Source organism: Dermacentor silvarum, chromosome 6 (assembly GCF_013339745.2).
Source record: "Dermacentor silvarum isolate Dsil-2018 chromosome 6, BIME_Dsil_1.4, whole genome shotgun sequence".
Taxonomy (NCBI): Eukaryota; Metazoa; Arthropoda; class Arachnida; order Ixodida; family Ixodidae; genus Dermacentor; species Dermacentor silvarum.
Genome location: NC_051159.1, coordinates 139,431,071 through 139,454,651, shown reverse-complemented (window position 1 = coordinate 139,454,651; position 23,581 = coordinate 139,431,071). Strand labels below are relative to the sequence as shown.

The window sequence follows — 23,581 nt, the reverse complement described above, 5'->3', positions numbered from 1 at the left end:
TACGATAATTGCCGACTCTGCTACATGTCTCTTTCAAATTCTTTGCCTCAATATATTGCGAAATGAAAACACGTATAGAGCTGCACTCAAATTTCGCATTAGGGAGTATTGTAATCTTCAGTGAACGTTTTTGGTTCGATAAATGAAGAACAAAACAAAACAAATGAAGAACAAACAAAACATTGTTACTATATTTAAAAGTTTCAAATCCGTAGTAAATTAAAGCATTTCGCAGAGACTGGCGCCCACGCGGAATGAGTGGAATAGGCGTTGTTGCATAGTTTAGTCACATTACTGTAGTTCGCACACGCACTAGTCTGCCACATCAATCCCAAAGAATATGAGAATGCTAACACTGTCGCTAGCTGTAGTCCACTTGGTAATCTTGCACAATATCTTGAGAGCCTTGTGGTAAATGACGTTTTGACGATGTATCGGTGCCTTCTCCTAAATATTTCACGTAACTGGCCAGATGTTTATAGCGAGGGGGGGGGGGGGGGGGGGGGAGAGTCCTTTTGAATCATTCGCTCTTCACAACCTGGCAACAGCGCGCTGCTTTTCATGGGCGAATACCATGGCTTTTGGCACGGTTATCATAGGCAAGAGCACAGTGATCTGTCATGCACAAAAAGCAACAATGACAATATAAAAGGCCCTGTATTTGCAAGTGAACTTAATAAGGAATTGCTACTTATGTCATCAATACAGCCTAATGATGCACATTGGCGTAGTTTTTGTGCTGCGACGCAATAGGCAGCTTATAAAGTGCACAATAGTTGACAGCTGTCATTGCCTTCACCTCCTCGCCAGATGGAATGTTACAGCTGCCTTTCGTCACCATCATAACTATAGCTTTCTCAATACTTTTGCCTTGCACTTCCCCATCACCGCCGGGATTTCTCTTCGTTTTCTTGCAGTTGCCGCACGTTTTCGCAAGTAGCAGTAGCTCACCCGAGCACGTACAGGCGTTCATAAGCTCGGGGTGTCATAACAGAGCGCTAGTCATGAATTACAGATGATGCGAGTTGACCTTCTGGTATCGGCATCATAGTGTACAGCTTGATTCGCTTTATTTTATCTTCAACTCTGATGATGCATGATGAGCAGCACTTTTGTGCAACATTTTAAAATAACATAGTACGCTTTTACATTGTAGCCTGAGGCCACATCGATCACTTTCGCAATTCTCACTCCAAAACCGCGTTAATTGGCTAGGTGAGTATAAAACGATGTGATGAAAGGAGTGGTCCAGATCTGACCAACGTCATTTTTTTTCGCAAATATTTCTCGAGTGCACGCACCGGATGACCATTACCTAGGCCAAGTACCAGTAAATAGTTACCTGCCATTACCTGCCAAGCAGCCAATAAATAGTTTACCATTATAACTTGATAAAGTAGTAGCTTGGGCGAGTTGGGGATTCAATATCGACACGTCTGCGCAGCGCAAAAGAGGAGTACAGAAGAAAGAACACAACACAGGCGCTGTGCTGTGCTCTTTCTTCTGTCCTCGTCTTTTGCGCGGTACAGACATTCCCATTATAGGTAGTGACGTTCGTTCAGCGACTCCTGTGGTGTCGATGAAAGCATGCAGGTACGCCGAATACTAAGACAACTGTTAAAGTTAGCTTCGCCACGCTATAAAGCAACTTGGAGGAGAAGCCCACTTCTTTAATACTCGGCGAAGGAGGGAAAAGGAGGAAATAAAAAAAATGAGAAGAAGAAGAGGAGATTAGCCACCTGCGCAGCCAAGCGGGATATAAAGTGACGCGAAGGGATAACAGGAGCCCATAACCAAAGAAACTAAGGCAGATGCGGGAGAGAAACGACGGAGGATGGGGAGAACGCTCAGCAGGCTCCCGCACCATGTTCTCGCGCAGCCGTCCCGCGGCGCGTGTCACGGTCCTCGCGCTTTCGCACACTGCTCGCGTCACTCCTCCTTCTCGCCTTCGCGCGTCCAGCGGCGACCGACAACGGTCGCGCATCCCGATGGTGTCCGGCGCATCGCCGCGTTCTCTTCGTTCTTCGTCTCCCCTCGGCCGCGAGTCAAGCGGAAGCAATCGATGGCAGGGGACCCTCCACGAGAAAAGAGAGGGGGTTCAGAGGTGGTTAATTGCCAGTTCCGTGCTGGTAAGCAGAGTAATTTACTCCCGGACCTCTTCTTTTACGCACACCCACTCTCACTCACCTCTCTGGTCCTCGCTGCAGCCAGCTATACCGTTGTGCGCGCATGGCGTAGGTGCGCGGAAAACACGTTTGTTCATAAGCGACGCTGCCTCTAGGACCTTTTTCCTTCTAGTTCCGAGAAAGCGCCCCTGAGGCGAGCAACAACTGCAGCAGAGCCGCATTCTCTGTCTTCTTTTCTTTTCTTTCGTACGTTGCTCCATCGCTCTCCTTAGCGTGATTCCTTTAGCGCGCCTGAAATGCTTCTTTTCGGTAATTCTCGGGTGCTTGCTGACGACCCAGCGCATAGCTTAAGTGCCGCTACAGCCAAGCGCCGCGTAACGGCGTCGCGAAGAATTAAGTCCAGCTGTGGCTCGCCTCGAAGTCTGGCACGGGCTCACCCTCTTTCCCGCACCATGCCTACTGCTCGAAGTTGTCTCGCGAGAAAAGGGTGAGAAGGGTAATGTGGGGAAACAAGGGCGAAAACGAAGGGGAACCTCGAACTACCACCACGCGGCGACTCGATTAGTTACCAGCTCGGCGTCGTTAAGCCTCGCTCGGCTAAAGAAACTCGTAAAATACGCGAAGCCACTGATGATCGTGCACCGAGCGCGGCATTCACTGAGAAGGAGCGCACTCAGACGCAGCCGTGCCTGCACCGCGGTTCGGGGTCGACCCCGAGGCGTCGATGAAAAAAAAAAAAAAAACGTAATAATAATGCAACGCTCATTCACAGCGTTCATGGGTGCACTTGAACTTTCTTTTCTCGGCATACTTATTCAGATAATTACAACTGGGCAATGTGAGGCTGGCTAAAAACTCTTCAAATTTGGGCGTGAATACAGATATTAAGGATGTCTAGACCCTCCATAAAATTGTGCTGCGGTCGTTAACTCCAATCTGTTCAGCGCGTGGTGTGGGCGTGTGTTTATAAACGTATTCGCAAAAAAAAAAAACTGGTATTTGCGCTGGGGAACGCATTTGTTGTACTTTAGAAAAGGGCGGCTTTATCTTATTTCTTTGATAAACGTTGTCATGCACAGTGAAGCAGTGGTCGCGCTTCGGAAAACCACTCAAGCTAACTTGAATGTCGGGGCCTCGGATAATTTCGGTTGGAGAGAAGCCTTTTTAATGTGTACATCGAGTACGTCTTCCATTAAGCGTGAACAGCTTTTATAGCTAGCTACTAGTCTTCTTTCACCTGCCTCCATTCCATCGTTTTATCGTGAGACCTAACAGTTGAGTCGGATAGTTTGCTGGAAGTGTTGGTATTTTATTATTGAGGCAAGCAGCGCAAGTAAACTCAATACGACCCCTAGAATAATGTGATAACTAGCAAGGTCACGTGTTGCATGACAGAACGTTCATGAAAAGGTAGTCCTGTTTGGTTTTCCTGAGTTCCTTGTCAATTTTTATAATTTAAATTAAATTGACAAAACGGTCATGAACGAGCGAGAAAGACTGGTAATTTTTTTTTCGGTTTGTGATGGTTATAAATCAACACATTACTTACAGTGTTCCATCACAAGTATGTCTTCTAATATTGGCTATAAAATATACAAATGATATGGTGAAGCAAATGTTACCATTTGGCCATACAATGCTTATACCCGGTTTAATTCGTTCCAAATACTTTCCGGTATCCTCACTGCACTTCCTGCATAGGGTTGCGTCAGTGGACAAAACGTGCTGTACGGGCATAAATAATTGGACACCTAACAAGCACCTTTACGCCGTTCTCTCGTACGCTGCTGGGTAGAGCCATCTTTTTGATATGCATGCACAAAACAAGAACAAAAAAAAACAGAAAAGCACGAACAAGCACGATCATTTAGCCCACCGCAGTAAGTGCCTTGATTTTGTGCAGTAATGGTAGCCAGTAATGGTAGCCCCGGGCTAAATGTTATTTTATTGTCACAGTAAATATGTGTGTATGAGAGTTTTGGATTACTTGTGATGTCGGCTACTCATTCTCGCTTAATAAAACATCAGATTTCAAAGTTAGGCCGGCTCACACAAACACCCCTAAAATAACTCAATTACCTTTTTATTTTTAGGCATATTTACTTTCTAAATACAGAATTAGGTAATGACCATCTCCCTGTAGAGACTTACTTAACAACATATGCTATAATGTCATTAATTGACATCACTAAGAGGACATCCTCGTAACTGAACATACAGAAGTACCAGTGTACTTGCGTGCAGCGCATAAAACGGGATATATTCCGTAGAACTGCATAACAGAGTATGCAACAGAGCACATTCCGCAGAAGAAATATTCGGTTTTGTATAAAGCCAATCACTGCTGTGTTAGAATGGCAAAAAAAGACAGTTCAAACCAAACTTCCACAATGCAAATTGGTGTTAAGTGCTTAGCCTAAGTGGATTTGTATTCTTTTCATGTTTCTCTCTGTGTGTGTATTTTAAAGTTTGAGTTTTTTCTTCTCATGGTAGTGTTTCGCGTGCTGATATAGTAAGTGGTAAAGGCATAAACAACCTCAGAAAGCAAACAGAATATAACATTATTTCGCGCCTTTTCTTTCCCCGTATCTAAAGCTTGTGGGATTACAATTTTCGTTCTCTACATTCTCTTTATTAGCATTGGCGCTGGGAGTGAGGCAAGCCCTGCTGACCGCTGTGATCGGCGCCCTCCTGACTGTGGCGACGCCAGCCGCGCCAGGCTCCGGGGGTTCGGCAGCAAACAACGTCGAACCGCCAGAAAAGGTACGTGCCTTACTGCCTGAGAGCTTAACACATCAAATCGTTGACGTCACATTGGGTTGTCGTCCCAGTCATATGCAGAAATGCTGGGCATGAGGCGCGCGAGACACGTGACCCCCTCTCTCGGTGGGCGTACGCTCGTCTCTGCGGAAGTGCTACCCCAGCAGCTACCCCCAAAACTTAGTTATTAATTAGGATTTGGTATGAAAACGTCCCATTTAAAAACATCTTAAGCGAATTTCAGCTATGTGGTAATAAAACACTAGCTTCCTGGGAGGTTTTATTACCTCAATGAATCAACTATTCAATGTACCAATATGTCCATGAAGCTATAGTTTGATTGCCATATAGCTGAAATTTACCGAAGCTGTTCCCAAATATCGTTTTCCCATTTTCACATATCAACAAAATGTTGGTGGAAAAGTACGTTTTCTTTAGACAGATTCACGCTTTTAAGCGAAGCTTTATAAGCTCACACGTGCCGGCGGTGGTGGTGGTGGTGTCACACTGAAAAGAGGGCCGATCCTGGCGATTGTGCAGATAGGGTCCAAGCTCAATGACACATACCAGGGACGAAAAAGAAAGAGAGAGAGAAAGAGAGAAAAAAAGAGAGAAAGAGAGAGAAGGAGACAGAAAGAGAGAGAGAAAGAAAATCACCACGAAGGCCAGCGAAAGAAAGAGAGAAAGAAGGAGAAAGAGAGAGAGAGAAAGAAAGAAGTAAAGAGAGAGAAATAGAGAAAGAGATAAAGAAAGAGAAAGAGAGAGAAAGAGAGACAGAGAGAAAATCACCACGAAGGTCAGATACACACAAGACAAGCTTCGCTTACCACCCTTTCCTCGACAGGGGAAGGGCTGGTGATCTTTTAAAATTCTGGTGCGCATTTAGTTATACGCAATGCCAGCGGACTCCTACAAAGAGAAGGCCCATATTTCTAGCCATTCAATTAAGGAAGTTGAATGCAACGATGGGCGGAGACGATGTCTTACGCGTACCGTTTATGGTGCCATGAAATACAATTTTTTGTTAAATTTGCACGAGCAAAAATTATGTGTTAATACAGTGCTACATTCTGCTTCCGAAAATCTGCCAACTTTCGTTCTGTGCCCTTAGGTGTCTTACTCATGCTGAAAATTACAACTTAAAAGAGTACGCCTCTTCCCCAGTTTAAAGCTCACCATCGAGCATAGGACGTCGCACGTGACCGGTGCGTCATTCATGAACTCTGCGATATCTGTTTGCAGCGCAGGAATGTTACATTGCCTTAAAGATATTGAAGCTCATACTGTGTCGCACTTGCTGCGCAAGCACTGTTGCGCATCACAGCACGACCCTCATATGATGCGGGCACAGGAGGCATGGGGCCAAGTGATAGCAGAGTCAGGAACTTCCTCTGTTATCCGCCAATAGAGATTATTCTGCATTTTATCCAGTTTTGAATATAGGGTAGTTTGCTCTCTATTGATGATCGTTGAACACTGCCGTTAAGCTGTTGGGGGCGTCCTGTACTTCAGCCCATGACTTCTGAGAGTTGGCTTCGCACTTCCAAAGTTATATCGTCACCCTTGCCCTACGTTTTATCGTTTATTAGTTTAGAAACCTTCTATTCTAAGCAAAAGTGGCGCCTTTATTGTTTTGTAACACCGATATTTCTGTTAGCTAGACTTAATTCTTTCTTGCATTTCGTGTACATTCGAAGTCCTTTGGTTTTGTTTTCGTAACTCCGTCTAGGGGGAATCTTACAATAACAGCATCAGGGGTATTCCACAGCTTTATTGAAGGAGAGTGTTCGCCCTCATCAGTGATCATCATCACCAGCCTATATTTATGTCCACTGCGATCTCTATTACCCCTGTCTTGAGCTAGCTGATTCTAATTTGCGCTGGCTGATTCCGATCAGTGATAGTTCACTGTAAAAAATTATCAAAAACGATTTGAGGAAGACGGCCATGCATAAGAAAGCGACGGAGTTGTCATAACAATAACTTGTGATTCTTTCCATGGCGAGTTACTTAAAGCGCACGTTCTGTACTTGAGGTGCGACGCCTTTGTGGAAAAAATCGATAGAGCTGCGAGCTGGTTCTATGAGCTAGAACGTCCGGCCATAACATAGCCGCCACTACTCCGCTTATTGCCCGGTCGGCGCTGGAGCAAATGTGGGCGTGGTACCTCATCGAAGACCTTCGTAAGCCCATCAAGACTAGCAAATTCCCTGTGGCATCGAAAGTGGGTGGGTTAGAAAAGGGCATGATCGGTGTTCCTGCAGGCATTGTATATAGGCGCAGTGGTCGCCCTTTCCCCTCAGCCTCTTTTCCGCAGCACCCATTCTTCCATGTTCCAAGAATTTCTAACATTACTTACGTTTATAGCGCAAAAGAACAGGAATGGATAGTTATGACGCAGCACCTACTTACCTATCATCATCTGTGATTTTGTGATTTACACCTACGAAACTCTTGTACAAGCAGGGCTAAGCCTATAGGTAGAAGGATTAAGCTATATGGGATCCCGCGGAGAGGTTGGAAGGACGTGCTTTATGCTAATTCGTATCATTTGTAGGCATATGGGCTAAGGCGCAATGAATGACGAAAACTTCTGAAACAAAAATTCCCCATTAACGCAAAAAAAGAATAAAAATGAAACAAAAAAGAGAAATTATAGCTTTATGAAGTTTTGACACCTTTTTGCAGCTACTGACGGAAATGAAAACCAGCGGTTACAAGTCGGTGCTTTAAGAAAACACCTGTGTACCAGGTACACTGGGTGCACGGTAGAGAACCCCAGGGGCCGAAATGAATCCGGAGTCCCCCACTACGGCGTGCCTCATAATCGGATCACGGTTTTGGTGCGCAAAACACCAGGATATAATTTTAATTTAACACGTTACCTCGTGCTCAGCACAGGCAACGCTATAGTCACGCTATCGCGGCTGGGTAGTTGACTTCTTCAAGGAAGGTTTCAGCCTGCTCAACTAGGTCCGCAAACACATTTCAGACACGAAATCAGACACGCTAGGCAGAGAAAATCGCCAAGACGCATGCTTATTTCAGCATAAAATCCAGAGAATTGACGTTCGCCACGGCGCAAGGCCACAGACGCGTGCGCGCGTCTTTGTGTGCGTGCATGCGTGCGCGTGCGAGCGCAAAGTATGTTTAGCCACTCTCGTTGAGTATGAGCCTAAGAATTTCGCATTTCAAAAATATTTTCCAACTCAGACTTTACTTGTGGTGGGACATGGGCCAAGGCTGTTCAAGGTACCACAGGGGAAATGAATGTCCTTGCCGCTGAGGCATAATTTGACATTACACACTCATGGTGGGCACTGATCAGTCTCGAAAATGCAGCTCAACGTCTCTGTGCCGGCAACAAGTGTCAAATCATGAGAGTTATGGTGCAGGTACAGCATCTTCAAAACCGTGCATTGCAAAGCTCATTTTGGTGTGGCAGTGTTACAGGAAGGAGTTCTCTATATGAATGCTTGCTAGTTTAGACGCCTTTGGACAGAAAAAAAATCACAAGGCTCGGGTAGTTTCATGGGGAGTGCTGTGCTAAGATCTGTATCAGAGCCAGCATCACAAAACAGCATGTAGGCTGCAGGAGTTCATGAGAATAGGTGCCCTCCAATTATGACACCTATGGCAGCATTCATATAGGCACCACGCCAATGACGAGTAGCTCTTACGAACTAAATGTTTCGTTAACAGTTTCCGAAGTTTTTACGTCCGACTGCAATATTTAGGGGCTTTAAATGTTAATAAGAAAACAGAAACACATGATTACACTGCAGTAATAATAAAGAACAAATGTAGTGAAGCTTTCTATTGACGCCGTTTGACTACAAATGCCAACTAACAATGACTTTTTCTCGCTTCTCAAACACGTACATGACTGTGTTGTTTATAATGGCCGACAACTTGCAACAGCTTTGTTTTGCTTCGCTTTTATTTACTGCGGAATTTATTAAACTGTATTTTTCGTTTATTCGAGCTGGACCTTCGTTTTCGCCTCGATAACTACCTTGCCATAGTCATACGCACCAAGGATTGCTGAAGAGTATCTGCCAATGCATATACTAGCTGTATAAAGTCTAACGCCTTTATAACGAAGTGCTTGGTGCATCCGAAGTTATTCGTTATACGGCCACTTCGTTGCCAAGGTCGCGCACCGCACACATCACAATAGGACCGGGACAGAATTTTTCCTTTGGTATACAAGCAATTTAGTTGTAGAGGCGTTCGTTATATAGGCACTTGAATGTATACCGCATATCACACTCTATATCATACGGGGGAAAACACGTGGAATGCGGGAGATGAAAATTCAAGACGATGAGAAACACGAGAACAAGGTCAGAGCAGGAGCCAACGTTTCGAGAAGTTTAGTTGTCTTCTTCAAGGCGAAGAAGACAAGTCCACTTGTGGACTTGTCTGAAGAAGTGGACTCTTCTTCTTCAAGGCCTTGAAGAAGACAAGTCCACTTGTCGAAACGTTGACTCGTGCTCTCACCTTATTCTCGTGTTTCTCATCGTCTATATCATACTTGGTGTTGTAATCATACAGTGATTGATAATGTGCGAGCTCTTGTTTATATACATGAGTCACGTGCATTAAAGCTTTATAGGTGGAAGTCAGCACTTGTGTTTTGCGGTATTCTGTGCTGTGGCCTGGTCTGCTCTCATACTCACTGTGTAGCTAATGATGCTTGTCACGTCACTGTGGAGGTTTCAGTTGTTGCACTCACTGGATTAAATAACCTTGTACTTTATGTATGGCACAATACGAAGGCAACTCGCCTATTGAATTACTGCCTCCGCTGCAGTGCACCAGCTTCAAACGGCGTTTTCGAAGCCAGCTACTGTTATAAGGGCTGATTAGGTTTGCACTGCAGTGATTTCAGGAAAACAGCAATGTCGAGACAAAATCTCAGCACTATTAATGGGACCAAAGCGTTTACGTGACACGGACAATGAAGAACAACAAAGACATGCGCTAATTTTCAAACTGTATCAAAGCAACAAGCCCGAAAGTCTGTACTCAGCACTGTTGTCATGAACACAAGCTTGCGGTGCCGCCAATGCTGCATCAAATAAGCTGCGGGCGCCACAGCAAAGCACCACTCGGCTCTTTCGTTGTTGAGCCTGTGCTAATGAGATGATGAGATCCAAAGCTTAGAAAATAAAGCATGAAAGGTCAACAACGTCCGCAACCAAAACAGTTAATATAAATAGCACGGGTTGAAATTAGGCTTCATGACCCTGTCGACTCTCTCTCACCGGCAAAACCATTACCGCGCATTACAAGTGGCCCGGAAAGAGTGTTTACACGAGGGTGCAATGCGTCCACTGTTTTTGTGCGTTGCCTGTGTGCGCTTCTCGCACTATGGATCCATGGATTCAATTAGCACTCATGCTCCGAGTCTGTGCAAACTAAAACTGCGCGTGAGGCCACAGGCACCTCGACTGGTGTGGTTGCTGCATCACGTGTGTGTGTGTGTGTGTGTGTGTGTGTGTGTGTGTGTGTGTGTGTGTGTGTGTGTGTGTGTGTGTGTGTGTGTGTGTGTGTGTGTGTGTGTGTGTGTGTGTGTGTGTGTGTGTGTGTGTGTGTGTGTGTGTGTGTGTGTGTGTGTGTGTGTGTGTGTGTGTGTGTGTGTGCGTGCGTGTGTGTGCGTGCGTGTGTGTGTGTGCGTGCGTGCGTGCGTGGGTGGGTGCGTGCGTGGGTGCGTGCGTGCGTGGGTGCGCGCGCACGCGCGTGTGTGTGTGTGTGTGACAGAGAAAGACAGAGGTCCGGAACAAATATTGGCAGAAAATTACTAGAGGTGGGTGAATATAAAGTTTTTCGAATGCGAATCGAGTATGAATAGTAAGTAGCGAATATCGAATAGTCAAACGCCAACGTATAATCTTGCAGTAGGAATATTTATTTCGGTATAATTAGGTACTACGCCCATGCAAAAAAATGCAGACAACTATCAGGGACAAATGATCAGTTTTATACACAAGATCACTATAATCGTTATGACATAAAGAGAAAACCCTCCACATGCTTAGGTTGGCACACAGGCATGTGGAGAGCCACGTGAAAATACATTCTGGCTACACCACTGAGTGATAATGGGTACATTCTGAGAAACAGTCCTATTTGCTTTTTTTTTTTTCTCGACAGGTGGTGAACCCCGGCGAGAGCCTGAGTATCCCATGCTTCCTGGAGACCCCTGGCGGCAGCGTGCAGTGGATGCGCAATGGCCACCCCGTTGTGCTGGACGTGGGCTCGAGTGGCGCCGGCGGCGTTAGCCGTCGCCAATGGAACATCTCGCGAGACGGCACTGCTGCGCTCACCATCACGCAAGTGACGCGAGCCGATGACGGCCTGTGGGAGTGCCGAGAGTTTGGCGATGACGACTCCGTCAGGAGGGTGACCAAGGTGCTCAAGCTGGTCGTCACAGGTGCGCTCGCTATAACGCTGTATAAGCTAAGCTTGCTGTAGGCCGGTTTACACGCAGAGCTCTTTCGACCCGAAACGTTCATCAGTAATTAGGACAAGTGAGCCCTCTACCGCACGTTCCTCATGGCCCGGGTGTAGCTTTGTGATGTTAGGGGGAAGTGACTAGAGCATTGATCGGACATAGGAAAAGAAAATTCAGCAGTAACGGAGATCAACAATCGGTTAGACGCATGTGTAAGTCACTTTCTTTATTGAAGGAACCTGCATGAGCTATAACTCTATTATATATGGTATGACCGACCCGCCGTGGTTGCTTGGTGGTTATGGTGTTGGACTGCTAAGACCGAGGCTGCGGGATCGAATCCCGGCCACAACGACCGCATTTCGATGGGGGCGAAATGCAGAAAGCATCCGTGTACTTGGATTTAGGTGCACGTTAAAGAACCCCAGGTTGTCTAAATTATTCCGGAGTCCCCCATTACGGCGTCCCTCATAATCAGATAGTGGTTTTGGCACGTAGTAGTAGTAGTAGTAGTAGTAGTAGTAGTAGTAGTAGTAGTAAAACTTTGTTATATTCAGAAACCGGACAGGCTCCTACCCCAGTCCACAGAGGGGGTAGGGGGTTAAACACGAAGTTTGTCCAGCAAGATGGTGCCCCTATTCCAAGGCCCCACTAGCACGGGCCATCCGCTCAGCTCGTCGGATCAGTCGTAGCTGATCTTCCAGGGCCGGGCTAGACAGCAGCGCCTCCCATTCGTTCCACGTGCCGTTTGTTTCGTGTTCTTCTCCGTGTTCTGCACACTCCCACTTGATGTGAAAGAGTGTTGGTGTTGCTCCACACCACGGGCATGTAAAACCCCATAATTTTAATAATGTATGACCAGATGAGATTCTATACGAAACCAATATAATCGCATTACTGGATTTGGGTTTGCTGGGCATGCTGTTTTTTTTTAATACGACTGTATTCATTTTTAGTGCTCATTTTTGCAGTGTAGTCTTCACCTTAACCAGAATTTAATCTATCAAGTTAGAGGTTTCTAAATAAGAGTCCAAATTTTAGCTTAATAATGTGCGGGGATTCCACCAATATCAGGACGTCTGAAGTCACATTTCGTTAAACCTACGATTAGCTCGAACCAGTGGACGTAGTCTCGGACGATCACTTTCAGCGATGCTATCGCTTTAGCGTGACGCAGCACTCAAGGAACCAATCAGCTCATCTGTTCTTGCTCAACCAGCCAATAAGCGCGCACTGAAAGCGACAGTTCGAGAATAAGTCTCCAGAGCTTGCAACTACCTGCCTACTCTATTGTTAAAGAGACACTGGAACACTTATTATCGAAGTCGATAAATGTATTTGAAGTTAAACTGGACTATTTCAGAAATACTTTGCTGCAAATAGTACTTCAATACGTTCAGCAGAAGCGGAGTTACCAGCAATCAAACATCGCCTTTGATCACCTTCGTGGTGCTCGGTTCCTTCTTTAATGCCTTGTACTGCGAAGGCTAGCACTGAGCCGGACGTACCCACAATGCTCCGCCTACTGAGCGCCACGGTGGCGTGTAGTTCAATCAACCAACCAATCATTCAATCTATATACTTAAAGAATATCAAAAATACATGGATAAATTTATAGAAGGAGGTCCTCCTGTCAGGAAGTTATATTTTAGGAAAGTAGTTACAGTTCAAGTATGATTTTGGATGTTCACATAGACGCCGCTATTTCCGATTTTGGCACATACGAAGCGCCAAACGCGGTTGTCCTCAGCGAGCCGCAGATCTCTCAGCGAGCGGATTCGTTGTGGCACCTCGCGGGCGCCGCGGTATCCACGCTATAGGTATCAGACCGCAGCTACATGCAATTGTAGTGCGTGTGCGCATTGTTTGCTTTGTGCACAGCTCGGCTGGAGTGTGCGCTCGCGCTCATGTGCTCCGTCTGGCCCTGCTACTTGATGCGGACCGGCTTTGTCAAACACCTTGACGAACGGATAGTAGCCACATCCAACTTGCGCATTTTGAAGTGCTGACAACAGCTCAATACGACGCCAAGTCTACCACGGCGTCTAGCCAGGAGTTGCCAGGTGCGAGCGCGCGCTGGCAAGCGTACGTGTGGTCTGACCTTAATTTTCGCATGGTTCGGGGCTAGCTTAGTGTTCAAGCTAACCGAAAGTAGTGATACCTAACGGCTACGACACTGATAAGCAGGGTGGCCAAAGTTTAATTCCTACGAGGGCTGCCTCGGCCTAGCGTGAGCAGACGATTGTCGGCCTCTTCCGGAAGTACGTAATTTTTATCAAAATTGAAAAGCAGATTTTCGATTACTTCAGCCTGTTTATTAAACTGCATCAATAAATGTACACAGTAACAGTAGGAAGAAGCGGACTGTTCCAAACACCCTTCATGATTGATGTCAGCTATCAGGCAATAGCAGCCATCTATGGGAATCTTGTATTTGACGACATACTCACGCCGCCGGCAGCTTCGAAGCGGATGAGGAGAAGGGTTCGCTTGAGAAGAGTGTGTTTGAGAATTATGGATCCACTCACCGCGCACGACTACAAAAAATGGGCGGTTCAGGACAACTTTAAGGAAACACTGTAGACCGAATGTGAGCTTAAATCACTTGATGAATTAGTATGCAGAACGAACTAAATGTGCCACCGCTGCCGAGAAGAGCTAGGGCTTTCTAAACAATAAAACCACGTAGACATATCGTCCAAGTGGCACCAGCACTGTGAGAGTACATAGCCTCCAGCCTTCTTTAACCAAGCACTGATTATACAAAACGTACTAACATATCGCACTGTATTCGAAAATAATGTCACATGTAAGATAGCGACTTTTGCTGGACTTGCGAAAAACTGACTGAGCACCCCATGAGCGGCGGTATACTTGCAGGAGCCTGGCGGCCTCTCTGTGTCACTCTCGAACTCAAAATTAAGGATCTTCACTTTTGAGATTATCGTTTCAGCACAGTGAACTTGCACACAAACGACGTCTGTGTTTATATTTTCCTCATTTCGCAGTGAAGACGCGAATGACCTGGCGATAGGCATAGGTGCCCCGGTGTTTCGTAAAGCGATAACTTCACAAAGGCGTCGGAAATTAAATGCGGTGGTCGAAGAAGCTCGCATATATCACTCGGACGAAGACGTTGGAAATCGGAATCTTCCATCTCGCTTTTCGGTGACACAACTATTTCTCGCAGTCTTCTAGTGCTTTCTCGTGTCCCCTCTCAAGTGACGTCGTATACTGACCCCAAACGAAACGGGAAAGGGCTTGCCGTCATCTCCGCGACAGTCGATGAAAATGGGCAGGAGACAGGGCTCTCCGACTTAATTGGATCAAGATAATAAGGAGTATATTCGGCAGTGCGGGGAAGCAGGAAACGCTAGAGCATGTTTACCCTGTCAGTAATCGAATGGCGCAAATGCGCGGTGCAGCTCCGATTCTGGTTCGGCTGACAGTCGTCTCTTTTCGTCTGCCGCGTCTTGTGTGTTTTTCCTCCGTCGAGCGCGTGCGCCCAGCCCAATGGATCTGGAAGTCAGCGCTCTCGGGCGAATAAAGAAAGCAATAAAGTAAGAAAACAAAGAGAGCACCAAGAGCGCCGTGCCTGATTGGGAAGAGCCGGAGATAAATTAAAGCCCACAGCCATCCCACTTTTCCCATTTGTTTGCCTTCCGAAGAGAAACCCAAGAAGTTCTCTTGCGCGCACTTGAAAGGAGAGATCGGAAAGCGCGCTCCATTGTGTTCTGTGCGCGAGATAAAGAGACAGAACGTCTTTTGTCGGAATCATGGCCGCCGCCGAGCAGACCTAGGCCGGGTCTAAATGCCAGCGCTAGAAGGGAAATCTTTAAAACGACGCGCAAGTTCGAGGAAGTCCCTCAAAAGCAGTGAACTCCGCAGTGCGTAACAAGGTTGGGGCAATTTCGGCGATTGGTCGATGTGGCGGGTTTCGACTAAGGCGGAGAAAATTGGTGACCTGTGCAAGTTGCGTAGGGAGATAAGTCCTTCAGAAGAGATACCTTAGGACACCTTTTTCTATCAACGTTGTCGCACGAATGAAAATGGCTTTAATTTTATTTTGATTTTGTTCAACGGAAATTAAAATAAAAGAAAAAGATTTATTCACCGTATAATGGCGATGGCTACTTCTTTTCGCATAGCAGTTGTGGATTTAACCATGAATTTATTCCATGCTCAGAGAAATATTGTGTATCTGCGGAGCCGTAATAAGAAAGCTTCGTTTTATTTGCTTACAGTTTACAAAAGGAAATGTTTCAATTTATGTGATAATTCTGCTGAAATACTAACTACAGGCTTTTTTCTTTTTCTTTTTTTTAAGAACTAATTACAAATCTGGGGGCAGAATGCAGTAATATCAGAGTGCCTTGATGCACCGCCTTTGCCTTTAACGTTTATGACTTCATTTCACAAAAAGAACACTTTGAGGGTTGTCACCGAAAGTAAAATAAGAGTTGTTCTACCCGCTTTAAGAGCAGTGGGATATAGAACATTGAAGGAAAGGACATATATCCATGTACATATATGTTACGCAGGGAAGGCTACCGTGGATGCCAACTTGTTTGTTAAGGTGTGTTGCCGGCTCCAAAAGGAGATGGTAAACCGAAGATATGGCTCCCATTGTTCCTATTCACAGCGTTCTGTCGCCATACGCGTGGAAGCCACGATTAGCTCGTCCTAATTGAAATTTTATTGCGCTGTGTTTTGCGGGATTACATTCACTATTCACTGTAATAACAATCAACGGACAGCTACTCAGATACGATGTTCATAAAATGGCTTGCCAAAGTACTTTTGTTTTCTTTATTTGGACTGCTTCTTGCGACTTGCTCGGCAGGTGTGTCTTCACTAACTGCACCCATCATTTACAAACAAGATATTTTTTTTTGTTGTTGCTGACAATAATTACGCCGCTCGCAATGGCAAATTGCTCGCAAAAGGGGGAAATTTTTGCCTGTCGTTGTCTTCTTGCACGTCTTTTCCAGTAACTTCGTACGTACACGTGCTTTTACAGGCGCCCCTGAGGAACCGTTCCTCACGCTGGGAGGCGAGCGACTACGCGAGGGCTCCCGCGTCACCGTCCAGGAGCGCGAGGAGGTGGAAGTGGGCTGCGTGGCGCGCCGTGCCGTGCCCGCCGTCCGACACATGCACTGGATGCTGGGAGAGACAAACATGACCGGGGCCAGTCAGCTGTTCGTGGAGTTCTCCCCCCAGGAGGACTCGTACACCACGCGCAGTGTGCTCAGCCTCAACGCTTCGCGGGACCTGCACGGCCTGCAGCTTTCCTGCCACGTGTACCACGTGTCGTGGCCCACTTCCACGGCCGTCGCTGCCTCACTAGACGTCCTCTGTGAGTCCAATGTGCGCACTGTGATCCCGATGAAAAAATGTTTCCTGTGATTATACTAAAATTGGGTGCACTATACTTGACACATTACCTGCGGTAACAGCGAGGCTATCGTTCAACGTAAAATCCACGGGCTGACGCTGATGTCACGAATAATTTTTGTCGAGAATTGGGGCGCTATAACGTAGAATGATTCTAAACTGTTTTGATTCCAATTTCTGCAATCAGCCTCCACGATTGGTCACAGCATTTCCGGGCCACTCCCAACTTCGCCTGTCTGTCACGCGACGTAACGAAAATCACATTCTCTCCCCATCGGATATAACGTGCACACACAGATTATGCATGATTAAACCGCACAAAAGAAAAATAGTCATTCCTGATTCGACGCCTTTACATCATTAGCCCTCTGCTATTCGTCCAATGTTTTCTGGCTACGCCCACTTCACCTGTCTGTCACGCGACCTCTCAAAACCGCGAAAACCCATCACGTCAAAGTGACGTGTACGCGAAAAAAGCCATTAATATGCCGAACAAAACTGAAAATTTTTCTGAATAGCCACAGACTGCCCCGTTCCGAAAGGAATATAAGATGGCTGCCCGCCGATCGCTCAGGCCCTCACTACTCGCACCTGCCAGTGAGCATGTATTTATTTGCGCATGATAAACCTTTTTGCGTGGCAGTAAAGCGTTATCGAGCCCTTTCGGCATGCATACGACATCGCTCTGCCAACTCGTCCTCTTTCTTGCTGAGGATCTGTTTTAGCGGCATTCTTATCCTTCTGTTGCACGCCGCCACGATTTTTGACTAGCCAGCGCAAGCTAAGTAAGGCGAAGCGGACCAATCGGAGAAGCCGGCACCACCCTCTCCATGCGGTTATCTATTTTCATTCTGCTGGCTCGGCCCCATCGCAACCCTCTCCACCAGAGCGTGCTCTCGCCTCTTGTCAGCCAATTAGATAACAACGTTATTGGTTCTGAAAGTGAACAAAGGTGACCTCCTATAAACGAGGAGAGTGTTTGATTGGGTAGTTCAGACAACGCTGCGGGTCACCGCCCGATGCTTGCGTCGGCGGTTACGTAAGTTTGACGTCAGGAGTTTGGAATCAAAACAGTTTGGAATCATTTTACGTTGTAAGCGCCCTTGGTCTATTCATTTCCACGTTACTGTTAACCACAGGTGAAATCAACAACTTATAGCCCGCTCTGTTGTCGACATTTAGGAACATCTGACATGATTTCTGAGGACCAATAGTCGAACATGATATGCGAGTCGCAAGATAGAAAGAACAAGTTTCGCTTCCTAATTTCCTAATACGTCTACTCCTGTAGTTTATGTTTTTCTATCCATCTTCCTTTCAGATGTGCCGTCCTTCTCGATCTCCCGGGAGCCGGGCTTCGGGTTCCCAATCCTGGAGAAGATGCCGGTGTCGCTCCATTGCGCGGTGGATGCCAACCCACCGTGCGCGCCTCGGTGGCTAAAAGACGACGGGCCACCTCCTGTACCTCAGAGCCCCGACGGATACCTCAACTTCTCAGCTATCGAGCGGCAGCATGCAGGCTGGTACCGCTGCGCCGCTGTCCACCGCCTAGGGACATTCGCCTCATTCGGATACTTCCTCAACGTGCGATGTGAGTCCGTACTATCTTGGCGAGCTGTAGAAGCCGCATAATATTTCTCCTAAGTTATGCTGTAATGTTTAACGTCCTGGAACTGCACAGTAGTTTATGAGGGACGCCATAGCAGAGGGGCTCCGGAATAATTTTGGCCACGTCGTGTTCTTTACCGTGCGCCCAAATCAAGGTACACGAGCGTATTTGCATTCCACTCCCATCGAAAAGCAGTACGCCGCGGCCGGGGATCGAATCCACGACCTCGTGCTCCCACGATCTTGTTGTGCCAAAGCAAACTGATGAGTCACGGCGGCGGTTACATATTTGTCCTAGATAGGCTGGTAACGATAATGACTGCAGACTAGAACTTTTGGCAAAATACCTAGTTTTTCCTTGCAGTCTTTATGGTGCCTATTTAATATATAAACGCGATCTATGAGTCTAGCAACGTTTTGGGGGAACCTTTATTCGTGGCCTACTAATTACTATTTTCATGCTAATTCTTAAATTAGATTTTTATGGCCTCAAAATGGTCCTTTTTGGTGTTTTTTTTTTCTAGCGTCATCTTGTTTGTAATGATATCACCGCCGGGGGACGTGGCTGATGGCAGCCGATTTTTACGCAAACACTTTGCCGGTCTAAACGCTATATTTAGCAGCTTTGCAGCACACAAGAGTATCGTGGTGAGACGCACTCAAACTACTCTGCGCGACGATACACTTGAAGTTGACTTGCGTAGATGTGTACTCCGTCTTTTTAGCCATCTTCATCGAGAAATTTGAATGCTCGGGCGCTGCTCTGACAGGAAATGTCGGGCTCATTTTAGAGGTGCAGTGAAGCTTCGCCACTATCCGCAATTTGCCTGTTGCTAAGGGTTAGTTCAAAACTTCAATCTGTCTCGGACAAAAATTCTGGGCTTTCGCTACTGAAAGAACGTATTGTCGAAGGTGCTAACCGGTGAACATTCTAAATTCCAGAGGGCATTGGACCCTTGAACGTTTCGAAGTGCAAGTATGTGCCGATAACATAGGTGAATGTAAGGGCATTCCCTTTCTGCATACAAACTAATACACTCAGTGAAAAAAAAAGGCACAACAGGAAATCCGAAAATTTATAGTTGGTGCTTTTGCACTGCTTTCACAGCTTTTCCCGTGGTGCCTAGTCACACTGGATTTCAGATAAATCATGTAACCTACACAACTTTCCTCATTCCGACTTATACGGAGAAAATAAAATGAATATCACGAAATCGGGTTTTCTTGGACGGTGTTCTTTAGAAAAATGTCACAGTTTCGCCCTAAGGGCGAAGCAATGAATGCGATAGCAACACAGCAATGTCATACGAAGTAAGGCGAGCGGCCTTGGTAGCAATATGAATTGTAGTAAACATGAGCTGATTAAGTAAGCAGGTGTGCTGCGGCGTAAGTAGACCGACATGAAGAGAGACTCGATGACCACGAGAAGGCGCGTGTGAAACGGTGGTGTTGATGAGAAGCGCTTACCGTGGGCAGCGCGTGCGAAGGGACACACCTGTAGTGCTGCACTGCCGACCCGGGCAGCATTGCATGTGTAGCGTGCGTTGGAAAATGTGGCCCGACTATTACTAACTGAATTGAACAAGCGTGGTGTGAGCGCGCACAAACAAACATGAATAGATCACACTGAATGACTGCAGCCAACGACTGTCAAAACGCTGGCAGCGAGCGCATACGCCGCGCAGCGGGCGTAGGTACGTGCGGTCTATCGCTTCAACGGAAACTGAGCGGCGCATGCGCGGCACATAAAGGTCAGAGCCGTGTGGAGATAAGAGACGGTGCGGTCGAACGCACGACGAGCGCGGTTGTTGGCAGCGTAGAAGTGCGCCCCCCCCCTCACCCCCCCCCCCGCTCCCTCCAGCGCTGGCTTCCCGCTTCCTTGCTTGCGCGTGGAAGAGATAAGAGACTGTGCGGACGAGCGACGAGCGCGGTTGTTGGCAGAGAAGTGCCCCCCCCCCCCCCCCCCCCTGCTCCCTCCGACGCTGGCTTTCCGCTTCCTTGCTTGCGCGTGGGAGATTGAGTGCGTTCGCTCTCCGTGATAGCGCGCGTCCCCGCACGCTTCCGCTCGGGCATACGGCGCGCGGCGAAGATTTTATCTATACGGAACCTCACGGCGACGGCGACGGCGACGGCAGAAATCCGGTTGAAGTGTCCATATAATTGCTATCGCAATAAAATCAAAAGATTTTCATACGTGCACAGCGGAAGTTCTTATAATTGATCCTATACATGCCTAAAGGACAATTTTTGGAGCCTATATATGCCTTAAATGAAATCTCTAGTGCCTAAATATCCAGTCTCTAATGATGAGTGTGACAATAAACGCACTAAACAAAAATGTGTTCTACGAATATCAAAGCTGAGGGATAAGATATCGGGATTTTCGTGCAGATAACCCGTTTCTGCGTGTGGCTCACACGCGACTTACACCCTCGCGGAAAAAAAGCATGTGTGTATAACCCCGCACACATAACTGCATATGACGGTAAGTATTTCAATATGAGTATTCCCGATTAATTATAATATACGCAAGAAAGTAAGCTTGACAAATGTTTGTTTTATATATTGAGTCATTGTGGTTGTTTTGTTGCTATCCGTCAATAATTTATGCATCTTCACTGCAATGCGCAAGCGATTGCCGTGAAGCTGCAGCGCCAGGCGGAATTTTTGTATTACGACTATTCGCCATTCCCACCTTATATTTATTTTATCTTTTTTTAATTTCATGCGCCTATAGAATAAACTAAAATGTAGTAAATAGTCTACAAAACAATGTCATCGTAGATATACAATGCATCTTGTTATTAAGTGATATCCAACTATCTGAAGAAAAAATAGGTTACTTTGTTCCAACCATTTCTTTTATTCTTTCCTATATACAGCTCATAGACATAACTATTAGAGTATGGCCCTCTACGTACTATTCTGAACCACTACATATGCTCTCAGCTTTATAAATTAACTCACTTTCGTCATGGTTTTCAATCTTAACCTGGTGCTCTCTATTTATATTTTAGCATGCATGCGATTTCATTTAACAGTGAGACTGACACTTAGGTAACTTACATTAGACGCATGGCTGAAGCTGGTTATCACCTATTGAACTTGTTAGAAACAAGGAGAAAAAAATTACAATTTGTAAGACAACGAAACTCGGAGAACAAAGCTGAGTGCTAGCTGTTTAACGTGAGCATATTTGGTTCCGTGGTCACGATCACGGAACCGAATATGCGGAACTGAATCATGCAAAATGTTTACGCGTATTGTTTATTCATTTCCGGTACTTCTGTACCTTTAGCAGTGTAAGCAAAATCCACTTTGTCATAAATAAACTGAGCACTCATGCAGTGCTGAAGTACGCTAGGAAGTATGGAGCAACTCGTGTCAATAAAGCCTTCTTAAAACAGATAGTAGTGATGTCGCAATAACAAAGGAACAACGAAACTAATTGACCTGCCAAATGTCACGCAGTAGACGTTGATGGCCTGTGAAGTCAATGACGGATTGTTTTTTTTTTTTCCTGACATGAATTTCAAAACCCCACATCTGCTCACTTCAAGCGCGTGTACAAAGCAAAAAAGTACATTTTGGACAGGTTGCTATGGTTGGAGCAGTCCCAATGTGTTAGAGTTAGGAGCAAACAAAAATTAGATAGCTGTCAAGTGAGTTGTTGTAATGACGAAGGCAAAAGCCAAATATCTTGCGTGAGTGTCGCAACCGTAGACACTGTAAATGTCTAATCTCTGTTACAGCCATATTGACGCAGTAATCTTCGTATATGTTTGGTGATGTGAGCCGCTGTTAAAATTATTCTCAAGAGAAAAGTGGCATAAAAAAAAGAATGACATGTGTCCTTCATGCCACATCTAGGTATTGATCCCTTAATCGGAATTAAGTGATTTTCTTCCGAGTAAACAGTTTCGATCGATTTGAGCCTGTCTAGCCAGCTCGGCGGTCCCTCATGTAATACGACGGATAGATCAGCTTACGTGCAGATTAGAAGAGCAGTCTTATAAAAACCTGCCTATCTGATGTTTCTTACGAACATTCCATGAGCGGCATTTGCACGGATTTAGCATGCGACACGTTACTGTAATTGTTCAAGCTTTACAAAGAAAAAGCGTTCGCGAAACGTTTGTCACAAATTTTGCAATACGATTTCTCCAGCTTTGAAAAGAAGGAACTCCAGAAAGGCTAATTTCTGCCCATAGTTTAAAGGAACAAGCAATCGAATTGCATAGTGGTAAAATGGACAACCATTTCTTCGCGTAATCCTTGCAACCTTCAAGAAAAAACGTCGATTTATGCGAATGATTCCTGGCATGTTGATGTTAATATTAGCTTCCCTGAAAATTTTAAGCACAGCCCGAAGAACTCCATCGCCGCAGCATTTTAGGAAAATAATAAAGGAAATTTCGTTCGGCTATTCTCACTGCTACAAGAAATAGCATCAAAACCCTTTGTTTCCGGGATTTTTTTTTTTTTTTGTTATAACGAGTAGACACAAACTACCAGGCCGTGCAGTCTGCGGCAGCGCTAGCCCTTTCAATAGCAAACTTTTAGCGGCACTCATCAAATACTTCTGAACGGGTGATTTATTTTACTAACTTTCGTGCCTTTTATTAACGGCGTGTTTCTTTACGCGGCAAATAACTACGCCCTCCAGTCGCTTCGCTCGGGTTGTCTTCTCTCTGCACGCGCAATATGCTCCGCTCCGAGCGGGAACGCTAAGAGCACCATCGTCACGCTGTCTAAACTTTCACGATAGCTCGCGGGAGAAACAAAGAAAGATGCAAACGACAGCCGAGCGGCGATGAGTTTGTGAGAACGGCAGGGCGTCCCTTTTGGAGAGCGGTTTTCGTTTTGATCGACGAAGCGTGCGAGCCAGGAAAAGGAGACGAGTGGCATGCGGCGGAAAACTTTTAATTACCCAGTCAACTGCCGTCGGCCGGGTCCGCCCCGCTTAGCCTAGCCACTATACTGTTCTGCGCTAAGCGGGGACATTCTTATAACGGTGGCCACTTGTCTCAAGAAGCCTGTCTTGAGGACCAGGAAACGAGTTAGCGGCCGCCTCATTCGCGAGACCCCCCCCCCCCCCCCCGAAGTCGAATCATCAAAAGAAAGTTCCCCCTCCCACCTCAAGGCACCATTCTTTCAACCCCCCTCCCCCCCTTCAACGACACTTCAAACCCTTGAGGCGTCGGTCTGCCGTAAAGGCGGTCTCCTTTTTCTT

At 46.2% G+C, this 23,581-nt stretch overlaps 1 protein-coding gene across 3 annotated transcripts in view; it reads left to right on the top strand.

Moving 5' to 3' along the window:
- LOC119456090 (hemicentin-2-like) overlaps positions 1-23,581 on the top strand; it is a 194,522-nt gene that overhangs the window by 156,115 nt on the left and 14,826 nt on the right. For all 3 annotated transcript variants that reach the window (XM_049669540.1, XM_037717691.2, XM_049669539.1), the window contains exons 3-6: positions 4,765-4,889; positions 11,046-11,325; positions 16,367-16,702; positions 18,062-18,331. In XM_049669540.1, coding sequence (XP_049525497.1) covers positions 4,765-4,889; positions 11,046-11,325; positions 16,367-16,702; positions 18,062-18,331 — 1,011 coding nt within the window. The remainder of the gene's footprint in view (positions 1-4,764; positions 4,890-11,045; positions 11,326-16,366; positions 16,703-18,061; positions 18,332-23,581) is intronic.